The sequence below is a fragment of the Ischnura elegans genome, chromosome 7 (genome assembly GCF_921293095.1).
Source record: "Ischnura elegans chromosome 7, ioIscEleg1.1, whole genome shotgun sequence".
Lineage (NCBI taxonomy): Eukaryota > Metazoa > Arthropoda > Insecta > Odonata > Coenagrionidae > Ischnura > Ischnura elegans.
The window spans coordinates 18,393,348-18,412,642 of NC_060252.1; the positions used below are offsets into that span (position 1 = coordinate 18,393,348).

At 39.3% G+C, this 19,295-nt stretch overlaps 1 protein-coding gene across 3 annotated transcripts in view; it reads left to right on the forward strand.

Annotated features, from left to right (window-relative positions):
- LOC124161979 (lipase 3-like) overlaps positions 1–19,295 on the forward strand; it is a 159,369-nt gene that overhangs the window by 20,785 nt on the left and 119,289 nt on the right. Inside the window, exons 5-8 of one of the 3 annotated variants that reach the window (XM_046538266.1) lie at positions 1,740–1,983; positions 6,586–6,744; positions 10,135–10,219; positions 12,296–12,438. The exons of 1 other annotated variant lie outside the window; for it this stretch is intronic. In XM_046538266.1, coding sequence (XP_046394222.1) covers positions 1,740–1,983; positions 6,586–6,744; positions 10,135–10,219; positions 12,296–12,438 — 631 coding nt within the window. The remainder of the gene's footprint in view (positions 1–1,739; positions 1,984–6,585; positions 6,745–10,134; positions 10,220–12,295; positions 12,439–19,295) is intronic. One more of the 3 variants, XM_046538270.1, reaches the window with a different exon arrangement.

A 19,295-nucleotide genomic window follows, 5' to 3' on the forward strand; every position in this document is an offset into this window, starting at 1 on the left:
TATATGGGAAATAGCTAGGTTGATGAAAGAGTCAGATGAGAGCAAGATAGTATCGACATTATTGTATCAGGCAGAGAATTAAGAAGTGGGGAGAGGCGGTAGTACAGGGAACGTTTGATAGGAGAAAATCTGGGAAAAGGCAAGAGGAATAAGCTCTTATAAAAATTTTTTTTTTAAAACCAGCCTTTATATTTAGATTACAGGGGATGAGCAACGTTTATATATGACACAAAGCAAAAAAACTCAGTGACCCCGAAAAACCAAAAGTGACGTATTAAAAAAGTCACTATATTTATTAAATTTTCAGTGAATGGTAAGCCCCCTATGTTTCAAAATGCCACCCCTATGCTTATAAATGCCTACTATGTGGATATGCCTAAAGTGGATAACTTTTACTGTGGTCGCAAAACACGAAAATCGACCATTTGAAACTTCTTAGATCAAAACATGTTTTGGGGGGCTATAGGTTGACTGGGGGGTGGTTAAAGGGGGGTTGGAGAGAAAAAGTTATATTTTCATGTATTGTCATCGGAAATGAAGAAGTGGGCAAAATTTCAACGTTTTTGCTTCACAGGAAGTGAGTCAAATTTGAGTTACAAGATTTGTACCAGAAAAACAAACAGACAGGTTGGTGAGTTGATATAAAGGCTGGAAAAAAGAATGTGAACTAGCGGAATGGCTAGGAACTCGGACATTTAGGAGGGGAAGTAACTCAGGAAAATCAATATTCGAATTAAGAATGTTGTAAATTAATTATAAGTATTGTAACTATCTTTTCGGTTGGAAGGAGTGGTCAGGAACTGGTCAAAATGCGGTGTGTGCTACTATGGAACTTTGTACCACTATGAAACCAAGATAACAGATCATCTAGGCATTTAAACCTATAACCAATTGCAAACTCTGCTTCATACACCTCCAATAACTTTTCTTCTATATGCGGATGACCGAAAACTTTTTTTTTACCATTCAATCAGTAGTTGACCTCCAACAATTACAGAAATGCCTTAATGAACTAGATAGCTTGGTAAAATCAATTTATAAAACTTTAAATTTAAATGTGTTACATTCCGTGAAATTAACTCGGAAGACGGCTTGAGAATCTCTCCTTCAGTATAAACTATCTGATCATTCCTTGGCCCAAATAATTAATATAAAACATTTTGGGATAGTATTTCCTACTCAATTAACATTTAGCCAACAATGTACTTGTAACAAATGTAATTAATTCAAACTGATTTGATTTATTTTTCGACAGTGTTAAAGTTTCAACCGAATTTAACCATTTACACTACTATTTAGTTCATCAGTGGGGTCACTTTGTGAATATTTCTCCACAGTCTGGTCGCCATATTATAAACTTTATAATCATTTAATTGAATTCATTCGCAGAGAAAAATTTCCACGCATAAAAATAAACTTTTTAGTGACAATCGTTGAAATAGTGATGAATATCAGGCTGTAAAATACAAAGTGGACAGAAATTATGAATACCGCTATCGTAAGTGAGATTCAATCATGGGACATGCATATGACATAGTGGTATGGCTCCTATATGCGAATGCATTCCCCCTGTAAATATATAAATGCGTACTTTGTTTAAAATATTGATCAAAGCCCCATCTAGGGGATAATTCCAGGGCAGCCATGGACTGTGACACAACACAGTTTTTTTGAATTCTGAGACTCATTTTCCGCAAACTCCCCTTGTCAGAGATTTACTCCTTACAATTTCCCAACAGGTGGAACGAGATGGGCTACTACGACCTGCCGGCTGAGTTCGACTACGTCCTGAGTCTGACGGGTCAGCCGAAGCTATCGTACGTTGGCTTCTCCATGGGCACCACCATGTTCTTCGCGATGGGCGCCAGTCGACCAGAGTACAACACTAGGATCCGGTCCATGCACGCCTTCGCTCCGGTCGCATTTGTCGGGAAAATGAAGAGCCCCATCAAACTGCTCCATCCATTCCTCGCCCAATCCAACGTGAGGAAACGCACTCTCATTCAGACGCAATGGCGTCACACGTCAGAGCGAATGTAGCGATTTATTTAAAGAACATATTATGGGGTAGGTAGAGAAAGATAAGAGAAGATTAAAGAACGTCTTTTTCCATTAAGGCATTTTCTCATTGCATAAAAGCGAAGATTTGCGATTGCTGGCACGGAATTGTCGCGAGTTGGTGACATCATTGGTTTTATACCTCCATGGTGTCTTCATAATAACGATCCAATTGAGAGGGGTGCGCGAGGCCGAGCAGTAACGGAGAAACGGCCGCCAGGAGACAATGACGTCACCAATTTTACAGTGGTTTTAAGGTATCGATGATTCGCCGCTTATAGCTGGAATAGTGGAAAACGTATAGATAAACCGAAAAATAGGATTCTATTAATTTTCCCATCCTATCACAATTGGCAAAAATTAGAATTTGGTGAACTGGCCCATTGATAACAGATTCAGAAACTAAGATCACCAACTAGAAACAAGATGCTAACATCGGTAATGGGTTCAGAATTTGAGAAAATTACAATAGTGCCTATGATAAAATACAAGCAACAAAAACACCACACTTAATTGATAAAAATAGGCTCGTTCGCTAACCACATAACCAACTAGTAGCACGATGATAAATTCGTCACTGGCAGAGGCATTCGTGATAATCACGGCCACGCTTTTGATCTACGTGTAGTATTAGCAACAAGCCACCCCCCGATCATCATGAAAGTGGGCTCCTATGCCAACTAACATAACCAACCAACAACAAGATACTAACTTCGGCAGAGGTACTCAAATATGGATAATCATCACCGTGCATATGATCTTATACTAGAGATAGAAACTCCTCTGAAGACTATAAAATATTCTGTGATCGTTATCGACCATAAGAGTGCAACTTCATAATGCATATTACATGTTTACGAAGAAATCCCTTGTGACGCCTTTTCATGCCATTAAATTGATTCCGTTTTCTTCCAATAAGAGACGCAATTTCCTCAATTTAATCTGAATGAGAAAAAAAAGAATCAAGAATTTACTAAGCTAACTGTAATCGCAGTTGGACATCCTTAATGCTAAACCCATGTGCTAAACAATGAAGAATTGAGAAAAATCCTCTGACTGTGTCGGCAAACTCAACTTATCTGGTGAACTGGTGAAGTAGCCACACACTGAAAAGATTAGAGATATACCAAGGTGGTTGCTTCAGTGATGCCAGTCACCGTTCACTATTCACTTGAGAGAGTCAATCAGAAATGACCGATCGTCTTTCACTAATAATGTCAATCGCTCTCCATGCCAGTCGTGACCTATGCCAATCACCGATGTCAAACACGACCGATATCTTTCGCGGTTGACATCTATCGCAAGCAATGTAACTGCATGATCGGTCAAGAATGATAGAAATATCACGATCAGCTTAGATTACGAATGACGACGACAGATATCGGTCACGAGTGGCCTATGAACGACTTCACATGTAGTTGGCCGAAAACATTGTATCGCTCGTCGGAGTGATACTGTTCATCAATCGATCACGCAAAAGATCACATTTGCGCACGCTGCTTGCTCACAATCAGTCCATCACTATGTGCTGGCGGACTCTTACTCCAAGTGGCTGCATAGAGGAGGCAACAATTCCATCCCGTCAGAGGCTGATTTCTGTTGCCACTTCGGTCGCATTTTAATCGGTTCTCAAACATGTCTGCGGCGTGGTGATGAGTACAATGCGATCCACTTTTTTTTCAAAATTTTGATGCTTAATGTTTATGATTGCGAGTAATTGTATTGAAAAGTAATGAATTTAGTAGATCACATTATCATCCGTAAGAATTTCAATTAATAGCCTTAATTATACCTTATATACCCGTGAAACTTGGATCAATTGGTCATCAGCGCGCGAGTGGCGACTTTTGTAAACCCATTTAAATGCGCGGTGGGTGACATCACATTTGGAGCCCGACTTGTGGATACTCTTTTGTAACATTCGTGCTCTTACTTTAAGATGCCATTCTTAAGCCATAGAGCAAGTAGAATTCGGCGAGATGAGGCATTTTGTTAATAATTGGTCCAAAAGTAATCAAAACTGCGGATGTAGGAATTGTCCAAAGAGGTTGATTCATGAATATTTTTAATGCACTTGTTAACATGCATAAAAATTCATTACTCATTCTCGTGGAATGCTACTATTTGTTCAGTACAAATTTACTATCGTGATTTTGAGCGCCAATTCCATTTATTAAACTACAGTTTCCATCCAAAAGACACTAGTATTAATCATAAAGAGTGTTGAGAAATGATTTTTTCTCTGTGGATTTTTCGCACGCTACGGTACTTGTAGTATTGTGATAATTGTAATAAAAAGTCTCATTACACTTAATATTGCTTCCTGTATGACGGGAAAATGACTATATATTTATAAAAAGGCGGATATAAATTCCCACTAAAATTAATAATAATCTCTTATTATGGTGTAAATGGAAATATTATTAATGGTTGGATCGGCCGCTAGATGATTCCTTATGGACGGTAAAGATTAACTGTTTCTTTCACAGTATATAGCGCGCCGAAGGCGCGTATCCGCTGTCCTATTAAACCACGTTTTCCATTAGTTTAAAGTATACCAGGACTAGCCGCGGTGATAACTTTTACGGGAGTCACCCGCATTCGGGGGTTCCGGGTTCGAATCCCGGTCAAGGCGAATGATTTTTTCTCTGTGGGTTTTTCGCACGTTTTCCATAACCAGCCAGTTAACACTTAAACTTATCTTTAGCGCATTTCTTCGTTTTATGAGTGTGGTGTTCTGCTTGTGTTAGCAGAAATTAAATTCTAAGCAATTGATGAATTTTGGTTTTATAAAAACGCATTGAAACAAGATGAAGGTGATTGGAATGATTATGCGAATAGCCCACATAATACTATAGATTTAAAAAAAATCAATCATTTAATTAATTTAGTTTTTCTTTTTTTAATTGCAAATACCAATAGAACTGTTTCTTTTTTTGCATTATTTTTCTTTGTTTTCTATTTATCGTAGACAATAAACTACAAGTACAGCCAGTAAATTTGCTAAAACTAGAAGAAGGAAAGACATAGGATAGGCTCATAGAATAGTTACTTGGGCAGTATGTGTGTTGTAGGAACCGTAGCATCGTAGTTCCAGATGTCTTGAGGAAGTGTATTACTAGTTGCCCTGAGCCTGCACTTAAAATTATTCACTAGATGACCGGTCATTGTGTCTCAGGGTGATCCAATATATATAGAGAATAACACTTTACTCCAAAATAAACCATCTCTTTATGATACGAATTAATTAAACTTTGCCACCATTAAAGGCTCGTTGTTTCATCAAAAGTACGTTCGAAGGATAATAAAAAATACGAAAATCTGATAAAAAATAATTCCTAAATAGCATATATCCGATAAGAATTAGTTCCTAAATGGCCAGAGCAGGCAAGCACTCCACCTACTAGGATAACACGCCCTCGAAATGAGCTTTAAACCAACTGGACCTATTTGTGGATATATGCCATGCCTTCTTCATTTATCAACCAATTGGGTTTCATTCTCTAACTCATACATTCAACCCCAAGATTGCAAGGGATGACAGACATGGTCAGGTGCGGTCTGGGGTGCTTGGAGGCCCTCGGGTGGGGCTCACGATGGGGCCCTCCTTCCCCCGGTGTTCTGGGGTTGCCACCCGGAAATTGCATGCGCGGAGATGGACTTTGACGCTTTTCCAGCTCTTTAAAACTATATGGAATTTAAGAAGAAATACTCTGAAAAGCGAGAATTTCATAGTTTATGAAATTTAAGTATGCATGATCTATTACCTATTTAGTGATTTTTTTCCTTATTCTGCTCTGAATTTAAAAAAAAATCTAATTGACTTTTCGAATAACCCTTTCAAAAAGGGTTTGTCTTCCGACAACTTTATCTCATTAATTTTTTAAATAATATATTTAATCTGAGTTTATTTTAAATAAAGCACCTAATGGAAAAGTAGAGTTTTATATTTGAAATAAGCTTAGGTTCAAGTAATCTGAGCCCTTTTTATCACACCTTTCATATACGCTTCACGATAGACACGATCGTTTTGGGGGTCTTCGGCGACTGCCAACCAGCCGACCTGGCAAGACCGCCCCTGGAGATAGTTACCTATTGCATGCAATTCACGCATTCAGGGAACCAACGAGTCTTGCAATACAAGGATTTTTATTTGATAGCAGCTCGACGCTCTACCAAATAGGTTATATACACGACCGATTTAGATCACTTTATTTGCTCATCATTCTTTGCTAAGCAGTCATTCTTTGATATATTTCTTTTGATAAACGAAAATAGCAGGTCTCATATAAAAAGGCCTAACCTTTGCGGATACCACAGACAATGTTAAGCATGGATACAGTTGAAAAATTTATCACACTTAAACAGGGGGATGTATAACAGCAAAATGAAAAAACATTGAGAGCCGGACTCTACAAAACGGCGCAAATAAAAAATTCCCGTTATTTTTTAAACTAACCTCGTACCCCTAAAATGAAAATTATCACCCGAGCGACTATTAATTTCCTTTCTTTCCCTCATTTGCAGTGGATAGCCAATATGCTGGGCATGGATGAATTCCTTCCGAGTTCGGATCTTATGTCGTTCCTGGGCAAAGTGACTTGCGAGGACGATGCAAAGGTGCAGCCCCTATGCAGCAACATCCTCTTCCTGCTATCAGGATACAACTCTGAACAGCTCAACACGGTGAGAATTGACAACAAAGTTATCAATCCACAGCTCAGAGTATGAACCAGAGCATTCAAATTGGTAGCGCATTAACCAAAGTCTGACATCCCAGCATTGAAAACCCCGACTTCAGTTACATGTGAAATGCGTAATAATAGAGGAGTCCCCGGCGTCTTCCAACCTGTCCCCTACTGGCTCTGCGTCCTCTTCTTGCCCGCTTAGTCCGTTATTTTTGTTCTGACGCCACATGTACATTCGTCCGGTTTCAGCCATGCGCTCTCACAGGAAGTGTGTTTTTGGTAATTCACTGCGATATACCACGTGTTTTTGCAGTTTTTTATTCAAATAAGGTTCGATTTTCTGATTTTATATATCTAATTGAGCATATACGAGTTTGAAAACTGCCTTAGTAGGTAGAAAAATTAAACGGTGAGGAAAAGATGCATTGTGCTAGACCAAGGGTCTCCAAAATACGGCCCGCGGAGGGCTTTCATCCAGCCCGCGCAATCGTTTCAAGTAGCGCGCGATTCTCGCTCGTTTAACTCTGTGAGACGTCGCTTGGAGCATTGGAGCGCTGCACTGCACGTCAATGTCGCCTTCAACTGTTCGTAAATAAGAAACACGCCACCAGATACTTCAGTAGACGTAGGAATCGAATACTTCGGTCATCGGCAAATTTGCTATCCGGCCCGCGGGGCGATTCGGAACTTGGAATGTGGCCCTCGTGGCCTAGTAAATTGGAGACCCCTGTGATAGACTAAGCCTCAGCCGCATGTACCACCCTTTTGGGAAAGGGGGACAGTTCCTTTCCTTCGGTTACCTCGCACTTTCACAATTTTAGTTCGGAATGTCTTTTTAGATGGATAAAAGGATGAATTATCTTATTCTATCAAATATTTTTGCCAACGATAACATTTTCAACGCAATGATTATAGGTTCATTTCAAATTTCACACTGCAGTGTTTACTTTCCAACAATGTGTTTTGAGAAATTATACCCGAGTACTTTTTCCACTGATACTGCAGCAAACGCCGATTTTGACACATCGATCACGTATACACGACAAGACAAACGCCTGAATCCTTTTCTCGTCATTTTCACTCAGTGCCCACGTTTCCGCGCCGAAAAGCCCAACACTCCATATCAAACTCATCACTAGCCTTTTCTTTACGCTCTTTGGCAGCGATCCGTTCTTCAATTCTGTCCCAAATATTTGCAACCACCTCCTCACTAACGACATTATCTTTCAGATATTCGTATCTTAACACTTAGTGTACCGGTGTATTTAAATATAGAGGAACGACGTCACCGGGTAGAGGTATTGAGATTGAAAATACGTTCCAGTTTGGTTGAACTACTTGTGATATAAATATGGTTAAAAAAGTTTATGTTTAAAGTATAACTTTACCTAATCAAACATTACAATACGTTGATCAATAAAAAATAACGTACAAAAACTGTAAACGCGCTACCAAATACGTATAGTATGCTTTAAAATTGTATAATTTGACGCACCTAATTAACGAGAATCTTCGTTATCCATCTGGAAAAAAATGACGTGAATTCTTACCACGTACACAACCTGTTAAACCTAAGACCTTCCAGGAGAAAATACACCCCCAGAATTGAAATTTCTGAGCTGATCGAAAAGCTACATGCTTTTCCGTGCAAGACATATCAACTAAGAATGCTCGGAGACTCAATGATTGCGTCCCAAGTGAGTGCTACTCAATGGAAAAAAATGCGTCATCCGGCTGAGAACAAACATAGTCGACAATCGCGTCATCGCACATCGAACCACCTGAGTGGACAGTTATCTAACGCCGATTATCTCAAACGTCTTCAAGTAATTAAAAATGATTGCAGAGTGCTTTCACAATGAGTACAACTTTCCAACTCACATCACCTTAACACTAGCAGTTCGCGGAAACTTGCCACTACGTATATGGCAAGGGAATGCGTCATTTTGACCCATACAGTTTTCTAGCTTCATGCACAATTCTGTCATCAATGAGTTCAATTATTTGGCATATTTTTGTGATGAAGAGTGTAATACAGGAGGGCTTATAACTTGCTCATCACCATCGCTGGTCAACAATCCTAAGATGGTTTAGACGCAGCTCTCCACTCAATTCTCCTATCAGTTAATCTTTTCAAACCTACGTATTACCTTTTTGACTTCCTTCTGTATCTGTTCCATATGTTTTATTCTAAGTCCTTTTAGCGGTTCTACCCATCTACTTGTCTCTCGAAGATTGTCTTCATCAGACCATCATGTCGAAAGACATGGCCTTTTAGGTTATTCCCTCTTCTTTTCAAGGTTTTTATGAGGCTTCTCTTCTCTCCGACTCCTCATTACTTACTCGGTCGGTCCACTCCATCCTCATCAAATAATTTGCTATCTATAAAATTCCTTAGACAAATGCAATTTTTAGTCGACCCCGAGATGTGTAATATTTATTGCGATTCAAGCAACCCGAAAAGCAGCATAATCCTCATTATCGTAGAATAACTCTGAAATGGAATAAAAAGGCTTAAATATCATTCTTCGTGTATCCTGATGTGTTATTTTATCCGTTACCTAGTAAATCCCCTGGGTGTGCTGAGGGAAATGGAAAGAAATCGGGCCTCAATAAGAGGAAAGGGGGGAGGACCAGCCATAAGTCAAAATGATCTGTAGCCGTCCCTATAGATATAACATCCATTATAAAAAGTTCTACCTTTCATAAATTTTCTTCATATACAAACGCAGTATCACTAATTATACACAAAATCGCGAAATTTTAGAGTTTTAGGATAGAAAATGAGAGTTTAATTTCATTGTGAGCATACTGTATGAGTCAAAATCACCCATCCCGTCCTTTTAGTCTTAATTGAAATACTACCACGTAATTTTTTTACTTCAAATTTGTTCGCAAAATTATTGGACCACTCATGTTGGTCTAAATAAATATTTTTTTGGCAATATCTCTTACAGTGAGGTCGCACTTATCATAGTAGTCTGAATAAATTTGATTAGAATTACCTTACGGGGAATAAGAGTAAACATCATTCCCGCGACAAGAATACATACTGTTGCCATGGGACACCAGCTCAAAATCTACCCAAAGGTTGGTTGGTAGGGATCACCGATTATCGCGAATAATTTTTCTCTTCCAAAAAATTCAACTAACAGTGACATCGCGGGAAGCGTCGAGTCCACTGATCAGTGAAATATAGGCTTATATTTAATCTTGACGAATGACATACACAATATTTTAGAATGGCTCGTCGATCAGGAAGCGGGCCAAGTACCTACTTTCGGTGTGATTCCTAAGGGAAAGAACGGCAAAAGTATGATACAGGTCTCGCCAACCAAACAATGGAAATAAATAACAGCATAAATACCACACCACTTTCCTTCCACAGACAACGCTTCCAGTGATTTTTGGCCACCTACCGGCGGGATGTTCGGCCAAAACTGTGATGCACTACGCCCAAGGAGTCCTAACAGGCAAGTACCATCTTAAAATTGTTTACAAATAAAATCTCTCCCACATCCTTATGAAGATTAAATTTTCGTACCTAAATCTTTATTTCTAAGAATTTATCCCATAAATATTTACTGATCCTTATCTGCACTGCGGCAGAAGATTAGTGATAACTCAAATACTCAGTCTAAATGTCACTCAGATACTCAGTCTAAAAGTCACTCAGATACTCAGTCTAAATTAGCTAATCACCGATAGAAAGTTGGCCAAGCAAGCAATAGATGCGTTCATGAGGTAGACTATTCGCCAAGGTATCCTTTCTTATGAGGATATAGTTCCGGAAAAAAGACCAAGATGGAAAGTTTACGTCAAAAAGCGCGTTATATGAGGAGAAAAACGAAGATTTGTGTCTGCTATAATTTACGTTATTTTCTTGCGTAAGCTTTTGCGATGCATGGTTGAAACGAATAATCTTTTCCAAGGTACCACCGTACTACTTGTTGCGGGATGACGAGATTTTCGCCAGCCAACCAGACAGTATCTTACGAAGAAGTATTTGATGGAGACGGCGATACATAAATGCAGGATATGTGCCTCGATCCCTCTGCGTCAAACTCCACTTCTGACCTGAACATCTAGGCGAGTATTCCAGCGAAACTGTCGTCCTCAGACAACAAACAACGGGAATGAAATAGAGAAAAACATGATCGCATTACTTATTCTCGTTTCCAGTCGCCAGGCAGTGACGTCAAAATCATGTTTATTGATAGACAATTTTTGCATTCGAGTCGAATTTAAAAAAATGAAAAGCGATGATAATTCTTCACAGTTTCCTATCTGGCCTGACCTTCTACGCATGAGCAGAACATACCGCAGGGCTAGAATGCAAATGAAACGTGACCGTGTAAATAGTGACTTGGAGGTGGTGTAAAAATCCTCACTGGTTTTCTCGTTTTCCTATGACATATTTCTAAACTCGCTTTGTTGTTTGTCGTCCGGGTCAAATATTGCAAATGAATTTGAACCCTCTTTCCGATTACCTATCAGGCTGACATTTTCAGGATTAATCAGAACCAGATGATAATGCAATGTTGTAACATTTTCCCTATGATTGGATCTGTATCTCGATTTTGATTCAGAATATTAAATTAAATAATATGATGATTAATTTAAAACAATGGCCACCAAAATCCGATTACGTAGCCGCGGTCATATAAAGGAACGAGTTCGTTTGTCTCACTGAAATTTCTGCTTTAATTGTCAAAATACTTCAATACTAAAATTCAATTGCACTGCAAATTGTGGTTCTATATTTAATTAATTGATAGATCTTAAAATTTTTACAATTAAAATAATAAAAAAATTAATTTAACAATGCAAAAATAGACATTTATAAAAAATGTTTTTCTTGAGAATTAAAAATAACAAAATACATTTTCTAAGAGACTAACAAAGTCTCTTGAGTCTACGTTTATTTTTCGAAAAACTATTACTGTCTGTAAAAAAAGCAAGATGCCCGAGTTTGAGGAGCTCCAGCGTCTAAACGAAGCAAATGGGTACTTTTTTGAGAAAAAATGAAGTACAGGAAAAACTACTGAGGCGAAGATTTTTTAAAGTACACGATACAACGTAGAAATAAATTCTCTTTCGTATGATTCTTGTTGCATTGCAATTGATTGCTTTGTTTAGACGCTAGAGCTCCTCAAACTCGGTATCTGGCTTTTTTTTACAGACAGTAAATTTATTATTACTGCAATTTATTAATACTGCAACTTGTCAAAAGTTGAATATTGTACAGTTTGTACTCAAGAAAAATAAGGTTATGCATATGCAAAAAGACGGTAAAAACCATATATAAGTACCAATCGTGCATAAATCAGCAGAGATGCAACGCCATGTATTCTAGTAACAAGCTTTGATTGACATTGTATCACTGCATCATATTTAATATGTATACCTACTTAGGCAAATAATATTTCCAGCTTTTTAGCGGTCAATTTTTATCCATTCGCGAATGAAACGTATTCTCATTATAATTATTCTCATCAATATTCCTGTGATAACTATATTCATTCTGTGTTTACCATTTTGCTCCACAGGTGACTTCCGCCTGTATGACTACGGCTTGATCGGTAACCTGAAGAGGTACGGGTCAGCGGAGCCTCCTGAGTATGACCTTGGGTTGGTCACCGCACCGGTCAACCTCCACTATTCCAGCAACGACTGGCTCGCGAACGTTGAGGTAAATGGTGAATCAAGCTATAAATCCGACTTCACTCTAACCTTTGGCCAATTTTACAATCACAGAATTTGACTGAAAAGGAAAAAAATGCTACATCACTGTCTCTAGTTCCGTCCGCAATTGGTCGGAATTCGAGTGAGCTAATGATAGGCCGGACATTTCATAATTTTTGGTGAAAGAAAAGTGGACTGTATGAAACAAAAGAAACGAAAAAAAAAGATAATGGGCATGCAGGAGAGCACTGAGTGACTTAGCCCAGGCTTCCAGGCTAGCAGCTCCCCCGTCAGACGTCTAGATGATATGGTGATTCCCTTTCGACAGTTCGTCCGTGAGTGAGACCGGGTTCGTCGCCTCATGGTCCCAGGAAAGCAATACATAACAACGGAATATTCCGACAGGTGTCGGGATAAGGGGAAAGTCCCTCACTGCCCTCTTTAGGCCAAAAAGTAAACTTAGGGCGCGAAAACTAAACATTACCGCCCACCAAATTTGTTAATCAAATTTTAATTTAAATTTCAAACAATATTACTTTGAACTTCTTATCCTGGGATGAGGCAAGCAAATGCAATAAACGCGAAACATAGAAAAAGAAAGAAAAAACTCTTCGCGAGATTGAACTAAAACCTTTAACCTTTGATGGGTAGCTCTATGGGTGTTAGTGACAATAGGTATGTTAAAAAAAGTAAAGGATTCCGAGCATCGTCACTTTGGAGGGGGCGGTCACCAAAGACTTAAAAAACGACGGATAGGATGCCCACGGAAAAGGAAAAAAAAGAGCTACCCTACTTAAGAAAGTAAAAATAACAGATATTCCTAGCTATTTGACTAGGAATCGATTGGTAACTTTACCAATTCAGCGACAGGTCTTGTTAACATACCGTGTGCATGGCGAACATTGTCAACACGGATGCGACCATCTCGACCTGGAAATATTTCGGTAATCCTACCTAATCTCCAATGTTGAGGAGTCTTATCGCTCCTGATCAAAACTAAATCTCCAATGGCTAGCCTTTGCTGTTCCGTAAACCATTTGGAGCGCATTTGCAAAGTGTGTAAATACTCCTTGGTCCATCTTTTCCAGAAATGCTGGGCTATTTGTCTGATGAGTTGCCATCGAGACAGCCTGCTACATTTTATGTCAGTTATTGGAGACTCGGGCGCGCTAAGTAGTGGTGCACCGATTAAAAAATGCCCAGGAGTTAACGCGTGCAAATCATTTGGATCGGACGAGAGTGGAGTCAGTGGCCGTGAATTGAGAGTAGCTTCAACTCTGGTAAAAACAGTGGACAGCTCCTCAAATGTCAAGGATCGTTCCCCTATTATCCTCTTTAGAATATTCTTGGCACTCTTCATATTTGCTTCCCTTAGACCTCCGAAGTGGGAAGCAGCTGGTGGATTAAAGTGCCAAGTAATGTGTTTACCAATGAGCACACCAGTAATATCATCCTTTACAAATGAATTTTGAAATTGCTTATTGATTCCAACAAGATATCTATTGGCTCCAATGAAATTAGTTCCATTGTCAGAATAAATATGAGAGCATAATCCTCGCCGTGAAATGAATCTGTTAAGAGCGGCTAAGAATCCATCTGTAGACAAATTGGAAACTACTTCTAAATGACAAGCTTTGGTGGCAAAGCATACAAATAAACACAAATATGCCTTAGAAATCTTGGCATTTCTTCTAAGGGATTCTTTGATATAGAAAGGGCCACCAAAGTCCACACCCGTATGATAAAATGGGCGACTTGGCCGCACTCTTGAGGGTGGAAGATCACCCATTAATGGACATGTTGGGGTTGCTCTCAATTTAAAACAGATAGCGCATTTATAAATGCGCGTTCTAATGGCCTGTTTGGCCAATACAATCCAAAACTTTCGCGATAGCAAATTCAAAAGAGTGCCAGAGCCTGCATGGTTATACGTTCTATGATAATAATCTATGATTAGATTAGTCAAAGTAGCATTTTTAGGCAGTAGTAATGGATGTTTATTCTCATAATCCAAAGAAGAACGAGTTAATCTACCACCCACCCTGATACAACTGCGGGGGTGTGTAAAAGGTGTTAATCTCTGGAGTGCAGTGGAACAATGCAATCCTAGTTTGAGATTTTTTATGTCTTTCTTGTAGAAAAACATTTGGGTTGCGCGAACACACACAATTAATGATTCAGAAAGCTCTGATAAACTCAATATTCCTGTATGACCTCGTTTACGCATTGGATGAACATAATCAACATATCTTATACAATAAGCAATTACTCTCTGGAGCCTTGGTAAAGAAGAGAACCTATCGATGAAAGACAGATCCACATGTATCGTCGTATGGATCGTGAAAACTGGGAGATGGGATTTTAATTCTGGGAGTTCATCGACATTGATATGATTTGGATTACTAATTTCCCATTGATCATACGGATAAGAGATCCATGAGGGACCGTTACACCACAAAACTTGATCTATTAGCTGTGAGGGCAATAGTCCGCGACTTGCACAATCCGCGGGGTTACATTTGGTAGAAATATGATTCCACGTTATTTTAACTGGAGAATCAACAATACGCAGCACTCTATGGCACACAAATGTTTTCAAAAGATATTGAGGTGTTTTAAGCCAAGATAATACGATGCTAGAATCACTCCATGCATAGACTGAGGATATGGTGATACATTTTGATAACGATTCAAAGACAAATTCAATTAAACCCGATAACAATACAGCGCCAAGGAGTTCCAAACGTGGAATAGAGACTGTTTTAATTGGGGCTACCCTAGTTTTAGCCATGAGTAAGGATACTTGACCTTGCTTGTCGAGTTCCCCACTCCTCAAATACACGACTGCTGCATATCCTTTCTCCGAGGCATCACAAAATCCCAAAAAATTAAACTTTCCATTCGAATCACCTGATGAATTTTCTGCTACAATTCTTTTTAACTTAATTTTGACAGAGATGGAAGCTGACTGATAAAATTTCCCCAATCGTGAAGCAAATTATGTGGTACAGGATCATCCCAGCCTAGATTAAGTTTCCACAATTCTTGCATTAAACACTTGGCCCAGAAAATTGCAGGGGATATCCAAGCGAGAGGATCAAACAATTTTGCGATAGTTGAAAGGATACCTCTCTTGGTAGAAGAGGAATTTAAAACATTGATGTGATACGAAAAAGTGTCCGAAGTAGGTTCCCAGTGAATTCCTAATACCTTCACCATGTGATCACCCTCTTGCCTGAAATATACATCAGATTGGCATAGGTCAATAGGCAAGTTTTCTAACACTTTGGGAGTGTTTGATGACCATTTTCTGAGTTGAAACCCACCGTACTGCAATAGCGCTTGCAGCTCTTTAATTAATTCAGTAGCTGCTGATTCACTTGAAGCCCCCGTCAACAGATCATCCACAAAGAAATCTTGTGATAGAACAGAACACGCTTGCGGAAAATTCTCAACTTCATCTTTATATAATTGCTTCAGTGTGCGAATTGCAAGATAAGGGGATCAAGTGAGCCCATAGGTAACTGTGTTTAGTTCATACTCCTGAAAGGATTCGTTATCAGATGATCGCCAAATAATATGTTGATAAATTCTGTCCTGAGGCAGTAGGTGAATCATCCTATACATTTTGCAGATATCCGCCACAAGTGCTACTGACAATGAGTGTAAGCGAAATCTTATAATCAAATCTGAAATATCTTGCTGTAATTTGGGGCCCTTTAAGAGAAAGTCATTCAATGATTTGCCGGAGCTAGTTTTGGATGACCCATCAAACACTACTCGAACTTTGGTCGTGCTGCTAAATGGTTTCATCATCGCATGATGCGGTATGTAACATTTCCCCGATCCCCATTCAGCAGGTGAAATGTGTCCAAGATCTAAGTACTCCTTCAAAAAAGCTGTGTACTCAGCATTAAGTTCAGAATTCCTTTTTAATTTACAATCTAAATTAGTAAATCTTTTGATAGCTTGCATTGGGGAACCACTCACAGACAATGCTAGGTTCTTGTCTTTTAATAGCAAAGGCACTACGTGACTCCCATTGCGATTTCGATAATGCAAGGTTTTGAATTGTTCCTCAGCAACTTTATCTTCAGGGGAGATACTTTCAATGCTAGGCAATTCCTCAATGTTCCAAAAATTTTGCATGGAAGAATTCAAATCATTTTCAACTGACGTAAAACAAGTGGTGAATGTTCCTAATTTAATGTTTGAAACATGGTTCGATACTCTCGGTGCCATGGGGCCCAAAATGATGTATCCAAAAATTGAAGGCCATGCACTAGGAAGACCCTCTTGACGAATTATACAGCCTTCAGTCATAACTTCAGAGTATAAATCTGCTCCAAGCAAGAAATCAATTTGCCCTGGCCTGAAAAAGTTAGGATCTGCTAGATCCAATGATGAAAATATTTCACGAACTGAATCGGGTATGGTAAAGGACGGCTGACAAGAAGTAATTTTAGGAATTACGATCGCAGACACCTAAATTTCCGTGTCATTATTACGCGGTCTCATCGTGAATGAGGTGACACCATGGTTGGTGCACGCAGGAGTACCAGTACCTGATAATCCTAGACAATGCACGCTCATTTTTCTCCTAGGCAGCCCTAATCTTTGCTGACAATCAGTTGTCACGAAACTAGCTTGTGACGCTGGGTCAACTATCATTCGAATGGGTTCAACGGTTCCGTATCGTGTTTGAACGAGTGCAACAGCGGTGCCTAAGAGAACCGCGGTCGGCTGAGCATGCGAATTAGTCATGCAAGACATCGAATTCACGACTGAATTATTTGTCGCGGAAGAGAGTTGAGCCTCATAGACAACTCTCTGGAAGTGTGTGCGTGCTTAGTTACTTCACTGCGTTCATCTGACTTCGAATTTGAACCTTGCATCGGATTGTCTTTTGTGCATAAAAGTGAATGATGCCGAGAAGAGCAGTGCCTACATTTGTACTTAGACGCACACACTGCTGATTTGTGAACACCGGCTAAACAATTGAAACATACGCCCTTGGATTTAATGAAGTCCCTTCTTTTAGATACACTTAAAGAATTAAATTGTGGGCATTGATAGAGCCTATGATGTGAACCACACATTTGGCATTTTATTCTTCGCTCACGATCCGGTTGAGATGTTGAGATGTTAATGTTGTTTTCTGAGAAATTCCTTTTGTCCAAGTGGAACTCTTTAACACATCAAATTTAATTTGCTTGCAACCAGATGTTCTCAGAATGTTAACATATTTGCGTCCGAACTCTAACAGGTGTGATATCGAGGGGAAATCAATGCCATGATTTTCCATTTCAAACTGTTTTTTCACTGATTTGTCAAGAGCTTTTGCCGCTACATAAAACAAAACAAACTCAGACAAATTCGGAATTTTCATCGCGTTTAGCGCATTCACATTTTCCGAAAAGATATCAAAAAAGTTTTGCAAAGCGTCAACTGAATCACTATGAACACGCACAGTGAAGAGTTTATCCAAATAGTTAAAAGCAAGCAATCTTTTATTTTCATATTGCTGGACTAGTGTCCGCCAAGCAATCACATAATTGTCTGAAATTATAGGAAGACTTGAAACTAAAGCTAACGCCTGGCCCTTGAGACTAGATAAAAGATAATGATACTTCTCTATGTCACTTAGACTTTCGTTTGAGTCAATCAAACTCGTAAATACATCGAAAAATTGCTTAAAATTTGCCAGGTTCCCATCAAAACACGGAATACTAATATTCGGTAGGCGGAGAGGAGGTGCCGTATATTGGCCTTCGCGAGAGGTTGCAGGCGTCACCTTTACCACTCGACTCGTAACCGCGTTGATTTTATAGTACTGGCATTCAACTCGTTCCTCGATATCAACTTCAGATGCCTCCACGTCTAAATTTAAGTCGAAAAGTAAACTCGCGCAACTCGTTAGTCAGATCAAGTAAAGATTTATAATCATCCTGCAAAGATGAAAATCTACTTAGGAATATAGATAATTCTTCCTCTTGTTCTAAATCTTTACATGAAATTTTGAACAGCCGCTCGATCGTTCTAACTACGACATCGCGTCTTTGTTTCAAGATATTAAACTGCCGTCTCAGCGTACGATCAGATCGGGAATCACTCGTTTGCCTTTCGTCATCTGAAGCCATGTTAAACACAAGTAAAAAGAAAAACGAACTTACCTTTCCTAAGATAAGCCTCTCACAAGATAATTAATATCCGGCCCGAAGGACCAAAAAATATGTTTCTCGTTCCGCCCGCAATTGGTCGGAATTCGAGTGAGCTAATGATAGGCCGGACATTTCATAATTTTTGGTGAAAGAAAAGAGGACTGTATGAAACAAAAGAAACGAAAAAAAAAGATAATGGGCCTGCAGGAGAGCACTGAGTGACTTAGCCCAGGCTTCCAGGCTAGCAGCTCCCCCGTCAGACGTCTAGATGATATGGTGATTCCCTTTCGACAGTTCGTCCGTGAGTGAGACCGGGTTCGTCGCCTCATGGTCCCAGGAAAGCAATACATAACAACGGAATATTCCGACAGGTGTCGGGATAAGGGGAAAGTCCCTCACTGCCCTCTTTAGGCCAAAAAGTAAACTTAGGGCGCAAAAACCAAACAATCACTATGGATTACAGTGTGGCGTTACGTCGCCAAATCTGGTAGATTGTTCACGTAAGCCCAGACATAGAGAAAAACTCCAACCGTCGGTCATAAGCTGGATGAGAGAAAAGACTCCACAAACAACAAAATCAGCTCACAAGAAAAAATTGCCAAAAAATTTACGAGTATTTCTGTTCAAAATCTATTCCAAGTAGAGTATTCAAAATCAGAAGTATTACAGAATACAATGATAGTAATTCATGATCCCATAGGAA